We start from the raw sequence: 6,594 nt of genomic DNA, 5'->3' as shown, positions 1-6,594 counted from the left end.
AATACAGTGCGAGTGTGGGAGACGGCGACAGGGACGTGTCGCAGCGAGCTGAAAGCCCCATCTTGGTACATTGGCCATCTCGCTTTCTCGCCCGATAATCAGGTTCTGTACACGGACAGGGGGCACCTCACGTTGTCTCTGTCCCTAAATACAACGTCACACGTTCAGGACGAGCGGCCGTCGCAGTTCTCAGTAGAGGACCAGTGGGTGTTGCGCAATATGCGGCGACTTCTGTGGCTGCCGTTTGAGTATCGAGTATACCAGACAGCAGTATACAAGGACATAGTCTGCTTTGGGTGTTCTTCTGGACGCGTGGCTCTGCTCAGGCTGCGATAGAGCTGTGTGACGGGGCAAGCGGTTGTTTGCAGCAGCGTGCTCACAAACACATTAGATCTCTAGAGAAGCGCGAATTCACAGATGCGAACACAGATGACATAGCCAGCTGTTGCAAAGATCAATGCAACAAGTCTACATACGATATTTGTTGGAACTGCTAGCTGGATTGCGCTTCTGCAGCATTGAATAGCTACCAACGCTTGTAGCATGTGCACGATCTGCGCGCCATCCTGCTGACCTCGACATTTGCAGATGAGTGTAGTGGTTAAGCATGTGCTCGCAGGTGGTTGTGCAACGCTCTTGCCTACTAAGTAGGGACGTTTTGGGACTGCAGTTAAGTCGCATGCCTATGTGCTGACTGAACGCTTCTAACTTACGCCGGCATCGGCGCGCAAAGACTTTGCGCAGCCATAGCCGCAGGCGGCGCCATGTAACAAGGCTGGGTTATCTAACGCTGTAAGCATCCCGTATGGCGCGTAAGGCTGTCTTGCGCTAGCCAGTATTAGCAATGGTTCAACTTGGAGGTACCAGATTGTATGCTACGACTGTGTAAAACCGTGTGCAACAGCGGGCACAACGCTTGCAGCGACTTCTGTATAGAGTTCTAATGTCAATAGGTCTCGTTAGAGCCTATCTATATGTTTTAGGAGCGGCAATACTGTCGTGATATTGCTGTAGATAGAGACGTATGTTTTAGAGCAAAACCAGGCGCTCCGCAGAACAAGCATGGAAGGCAACAATGCGCCAGTAACTTTCGTTGCGACTGTGTGCCCACGTGTAGACTTGTCTGCAGCAAACTATTACTATCATAGCATAGCAATTCACAAAGTGTGGTGGAAGCAAGACGCGTTCAAGGTTGAAGTATCGGTACTTTTGTTCGGCGCGGGGGGCTGTTCGAACCGCAGGGAGGGAGGTTAGTATTGCAAATATCGCCCCAAATGGCGTGATCAGCTGCCCGGGTCCTTCTTAGCACCGGCCCATCCTTCTCTTCCACCCTTTCTACAGTTACAGCACCACTGTCGCGTGACGCTCAAACACACAAAGCTAACTACAGTCGCCACGGCGGAGGGGGCGTTTTGTACGTTTACGCTGTCCCTGTCCCTGTCCCTGTCCCTGCTGAGGCGCATGCTCGACGCTTGGGAGTGCGGTCTCATGAGCAGGTTCCCAGCTCTCAGTTCCGATTGCGAGCGGGCTCGTTGAGGCAGCTGTCTCTAGCCTTCGTTGTACGAGCGTATGGGCTTGTTCTTTCTGAGATTTAGGCTCTAGGGCTTGGTGCTGTACTTTGCGGCAGTCTGCCAAGGGCGGCTTCGACGTCCTTTCCTCAGCCTGCTCGAGTCCGTCTTGGAGCTTGTTGGTCCCAGCGATGGTACCATCAGACACGCCCTCCTCGTTCACACTACTGTTTTTTCGTTCTCTCGCCACAAGCTCTCCCTTTCGTTCCTCGAGTGCAAGCTTCATCTTCAGTGTCGAGATCTCGTATGCCATCGCGCTTCGTTCTCGGTTGAAGTTCTCTTGAAGATTTTGGATGGTCACGCTCTTCTCGTACAACCGCTGTTGGATGCCGTTGAGGCAACGCTGGAAGTGGTGCAGCTGTTCCAACAGCTGGCGATCATCGTGCTGCAGATGCATGCATGTCAGCGCAGTTTTCGTATTGTCGAGAGGGACGGCCATACATAGTATGCAGACGACCAGCTGGCCTGCTTGCTTGTGGTCTGAGAAGCCATGATGCGAAGAGCTAGAGTCCTGTCGATCGGACGTCGCAAAGAAGTTGCTGCGTACTGTAGGCCGGCGGGATCTGAGCAGGGCGTGAAGATAGTTGTGCCCGTCAAGAAGACAGTCTTTGCTTGGCGAACCTCGAGTATGCGTACCCTCGGTCGCTGTTTGTATGCAGATATGAGGCTGTTCCGCAACATTACCGCATGCCGTCTCGAGTGGTGCTTTCCAATCCCAAGTGGTGCCACGGTATCCTGCGTGGTTTGTGCTATTCTGGGCAGTGTACTGCACTAGCCGGCGTGCACTATCTCGGACAGCCTGCCTAGACAACGTCTTTGAGCCAACTGTCGTTGTCACTGTCGTTGTGGCCGTCGTTGCCGCACAGACCACCCATGTAGTCGTTCGTCTCTCGACAAGAGGCCCCTTGCGGACAGCCACAGCCAGCAAGCTCTGGCCTCGGCATGTTGGAAGTGCAGTTGTCCTCCTATAACACTACCTGCAACCTTCAAAGGCCCGCCTCTTGCACCCATTGATCTGTGAGCAGCTCGTGTATCATGCCGTATTGTCCTTGCGCCCTTCCTGCCTCACAGGCTGCGGTAGGAAAAGGTCCACGTCATACTTGCCCACAGAGCGAGGACTGGTCCAATATCAGCGACCTGGTTGAGCGCCGCAAGATACAGAACCGCATCGCTCAGCGCAAATACCGTAAGAAAGAGCTGACCTTATTCTCCGCTCACTCGCTAAAGCTCGCGCAGGCAAGAAACTCAGAAAGAAACTGGCACTGCTGAATAGTATTACTACATCTGGGTCGAGTTTGAGGGGCGATTCTCGTCCTGCTAGACCGCACGATCTGGCCGATTCGTCCTGTCTGAAAGTCTGTCCTGAGGTCGGCACACCAGGCCTGCATCACGAGCGAGACAGAGACCACAGCTTCACGCCGCTACAGCAGCATTACAATGACGAGCCTTTAAACACACTGCTGCCTGTACCCTCACCGTCACCGACATCGGGTCCGGTCACAGCACAGAATACCGATCCTTCTCTTAACACCTTCTATTCTTCAACAGCCGTTGCGGCGCGCTTAGCCACGTCGCCTCCGGTCGAATACTCTACAACAAAGAGGTCCTGTATCGACGGTAGCCCGTTTTACGAAGGCTACCTAGCGATGAAGGGACCTTCGGTAGCTCAGCGTTGGCATCTGTAGATTGAAAATCGAAATCGACAATCTTCTTGTTTTCTGTATGATGTGACGGTTTATGGAGTGAAGAGGTCATGTCTGCCACGTGTGCTGGTGCAGTGCTCTTGCCTGTTCCAACAGCACTTTCTGGCTGCACGACAGATACGTCATGTAAGCAGACCCTGACTGCCAGGTGAGAGACAATCTGTCAGAGTTCAGTGAAGAACTGTAGGCAAAGGGAAGAATTTGAAGATTGTACTTAGGTTGTATTGAGTGAAGCTACGAACAGCATATATAGGTGAGTAGCTGTAAACAACGCTAGTGTGACGTGGCAGTCACTCTCATGGAGGTGAGGTACGACAGGCAGGAGCACCCAAACCGTGACACAATCACAGAACAACACAACAGAACATACCGATTTACTGCTTCGCGCGGTTGCCCCTGACTTACTGCCCTACGCGGTCACACCTTCACTTATTGCATTTACTGCAACATATGATGTGACGCCACTCAGTCGACGCTCCAGCCATCTTACAAACAGGGCATCCAGCCAGCCGTTTTGGAGGCGCTGCACAGGCGACAGCGCTGTAGTCTTGCGGCTCATTCATATTGAACTGAGCACATGAGGAGTGTATGAGTGAAGTGGATTAAAGTCCATCCCTGCGGTACGAATATCCCCCCGCGCCGAATCAGGTTTCTGCTCGAAGCACTTTGCACCTCAACGCCGCAGGTATACAAAGCTGCAGATGATACAATAGTGTTCCCTGGGTACAAGTTGCCTTACCTTCAAGTCGCAGCACTAAAATTACAGCGGTCCTGCGCGTGCTGTTAACCAGTCCATTCGTGGCGTCCAAAGCAATAGTAGGTGTGTACCCCTGTAACACCGTTGCTGCCGGCCCAAACTATCATCTTGGCGTATCAGGAGGATAGCTGTTGAAGTGAGTGGATTGTGTTGGTTGATCTTACGAGCTATTGGCTAGAATCGATCGAGACTATATAGTAGAATGGGATAGCAGTGAAGGGTTGGGGAAGCAAACCAAGCTAACCCAATGAGCTGGACGATCAGTGCAGTGGGCCGTTAGCAAACACTGCAACGGACCGCTAGCAAACAGATGGCGATCGGTGGATACCTTCACTCCCTCCGACACCTTCACTTATTGCATTTACTGCAACATATGATGTGACGCCACTCAGTCGACGCTCCAGCCATCTTACGAACAGGGCATCCAGCCAGCCGTTTTGGAGGCGCTGCACAGGCGACAGCGCCGTAGTCTTGCGGCTCATTCATATTGAACTGAGCACATGAGGAGTGTATGAGTGAAGTGGATTAATTAAAGTATCAAACAGAATCAGGGAGCCAAGCCTTCTGTAGTCACATGACTAGTATTCAACAATTCAGACCATCCGACCCCCAGAATGCGTCTCAGTTTTCGTAGTGGGGCCAGACATTGATACGGCTGCCCGGAAGAAGCTTTGAAAACCGTTCGGGGTGTTCGCACATCTTCCAAGACGCCTTGCTCTTCGCTCCACAATAGGCTGGCTGGTGGAATTGCAAGAAGCACATTCAGTGGGGGTTTGTGAGACGGAGTCAGGCTTGGCACATGCGGTGGCGGCTCTGGTCAATGCTCTGACAAATCCCTATTGCAGTAGTTGTGTAACTACATGGCTGAAGTCACATGATATCCTATTGTAGAAGGCACTGCCCGGTGGGCAAGTGCACTTACCTCTGAGCGGAGAGCTCCTGTACAACAGATAGCAGTACAATCAATGACCACAGCCTCCGACTGGCACTGCTCACGCAGGAACATAACACAATATACTGATATCACTACTTTGCGCGGTTCCCCCTGGACCTACTGCCCTGCGCGGTTACACCTTCATTTATTGCATTTACTGCAACAGTAAGGGGAGGTTCTTCGCCCGAAGTCTTGTTGAATTGCAAGAGGGTATTGTTGTGGTAGACCCTCAATGTTGCCGTAAGACATCGATTGCGTTGGTGGTGGTTGGAACGGAGGTTGCTGACCCCACGCGTGGCTCTCTGGGTGGCCGTATGAGCTTGTGCTCATCGTAGCTGGAGTATGCACGCAGGAGGCGCCCGACTTGCTTCCGTACACGGAGTTCGCTGTTGACGGAGACTGTCGCCAGTGTCCTGCGTTTGAATTGGGGCTTTCGGCGATCGTTGACGATGGAAGATAGCAAGTTGTTGGAAGCCATTGTGTCTCTATCGGAGGAGGATATGGATAGGCTGCATGTTGTACTGGTACTGTACGTCTTAGCCTAGCAGACACAGCTTGACACAGGAAAGACCTTACCTCCACTTGAAGTGGGCGTATGATTAGGATCAATTCCTAGTCCGCCGGAATATTTGTAAAGCGTATTTGGCGCGGAAGCTGAAACCCCATGATATGGCGGGTGGAAGTCGCCAATATTCTCCTGCGTATGGAGGCAGATGTCTTGGCGATGAAGTATTGTAGTTGCATTCTTTTTTTAAGTCGAATGCAATTCGAGCACGGCCTTGTGGGTCATCTGGTGCCAGAAGACATCGAATCTTTCTCCGTCGGCAGAGTCATTGTAGTCATGTTTGCGATGCGATAAACAACTGCTTTGTTGACATACCGCACGCGACCGACGTTCGATGGTATCCTAGCTTGTTGCGCGCCTTATTACATGTTGGCGACAACTCGTCAGATGTTCCTGAAGCCAAGTTGCGCATGTGTGGCGTAGATGTTGATCTTCGAAGTTCTCCAGGTATCTTAGACGAATGTCTTTTTTTGCTAGGATGTTGATGTGTTTGGATGGATGACTTCTAAAACGTTGGAGCCCGCACTAGATCTTGTCTTAAGACGGCAGCAATCAAACAAGTCAAGTATAACAAGTATTTGGTCACGGCTCAACTTGTTTGCTTGCAAAATATGGTGGCGGAGGCTTGTTTGTTTGACTTGGATATTTGCAAGTAAGTCAAACAAGTTAATCAAGTTAACTTGCTTGTTGACAACTCTGCTTGTAAGTAAGCTTCGTCTGAGGCGATATTCAACGGTTGCGCCGAAATTGTCAACGCACGACGCACCTTCGTCCAAGATGCGCCGAGTTTGAGATTGAAGTGAACAAAGGATCGTACTGCGCCCTGCCCTTGACCGAGCTACCGTGTCCGTGCGCGTAATGCGCGGATTCGCGTAATGCGCCAAACCACCTTTTTGTACCCATACTTCACTGTACAATTACTCAACGCCACAATGACTATGAAATCTGCCTTTGAAGAGATAGACTCTATGATACCATGCGATAAGATCCCGTGAACAGCGCTGGCTAAAAAACATAAGGTTGTGCGCTCAACCCTGTCTCGAAAATATCGACACGAGACGCGATCG

General features: G+C 51.5%; 3 protein-coding genes across 3 annotated transcripts; 1 reads left to right on the top strand and 2 right to left on the bottom strand.

Annotated features, from left to right (window-relative positions):
• Positions 1-1,353: 1,353 nt before the first annotated feature.
• On the bottom strand, positions 1,354-2,088 carry BU25DRAFT_415692 (uncharacterized protein). Its single transcript, XM_033707591.1, has one exon. It carries the CDS (start codon positions 2,005-2,007, stop codon positions 1,381-1,383), a length of 627 nt encoding a protein of 208 aa, XP_033556042.1. The 5' UTR covers positions 2,008-2,088; the 3' UTR covers positions 1,354-1,380.
• A 340-nt stretch (positions 2,089-2,428) lies between these two features.
• On the top strand, positions 2,429-3,412 carry BU25DRAFT_481990 (uncharacterized protein). Its single transcript, XM_033711119.1, has 2 exons — positions 2,429-2,754; positions 2,805-3,412. The coding sequence occupies exons 1-2, from the start codon at positions 2,604-2,606 to the stop codon at positions 3,251-3,253; spliced, it is 600 nt and encodes a 199-aa protein (XP_033556041.1). The 5' UTR covers positions 2,429-2,603; the 3' UTR covers positions 3,254-3,412.
• A 1,209-nt stretch (positions 3,413-4,621) lies between these two features.
• Positions 4,622-5,939, bottom strand: BU25DRAFT_481987 (uncharacterized protein; the record flags this gene model as incomplete). The annotated part of the gene is made up of 5 exons (XM_033711118.1): positions 4,622-4,864; positions 4,951-4,967; positions 5,190-5,489; positions 5,539-5,679; positions 5,843-5,939. 5 exons carry the CDS (start codon positions 5,937-5,939, stop codon positions 4,622-4,624), a joined length of 798 nt encoding a protein of 265 aa, XP_033556040.1.
• Positions 5,940-6,594: the final 655 nt, after the last annotated feature.

This window comes from Macroventuria anomochaeta, assembly GCF_010093625.1.
Source record: "Macroventuria anomochaeta strain CBS 525.71 unplaced genomic scaffold BU25scaffold_50, whole genome shotgun sequence".
Taxonomy (NCBI): domain Eukaryota; kingdom Fungi; phylum Ascomycota; class Dothideomycetes; order Pleosporales; family Didymellaceae; genus Macroventuria; species Macroventuria anomochaeta.
The sequence above is the reverse complement of the archived record's forward strand: the minus strand, read 5'-3'. Positions and strand labels throughout refer to the sequence as shown.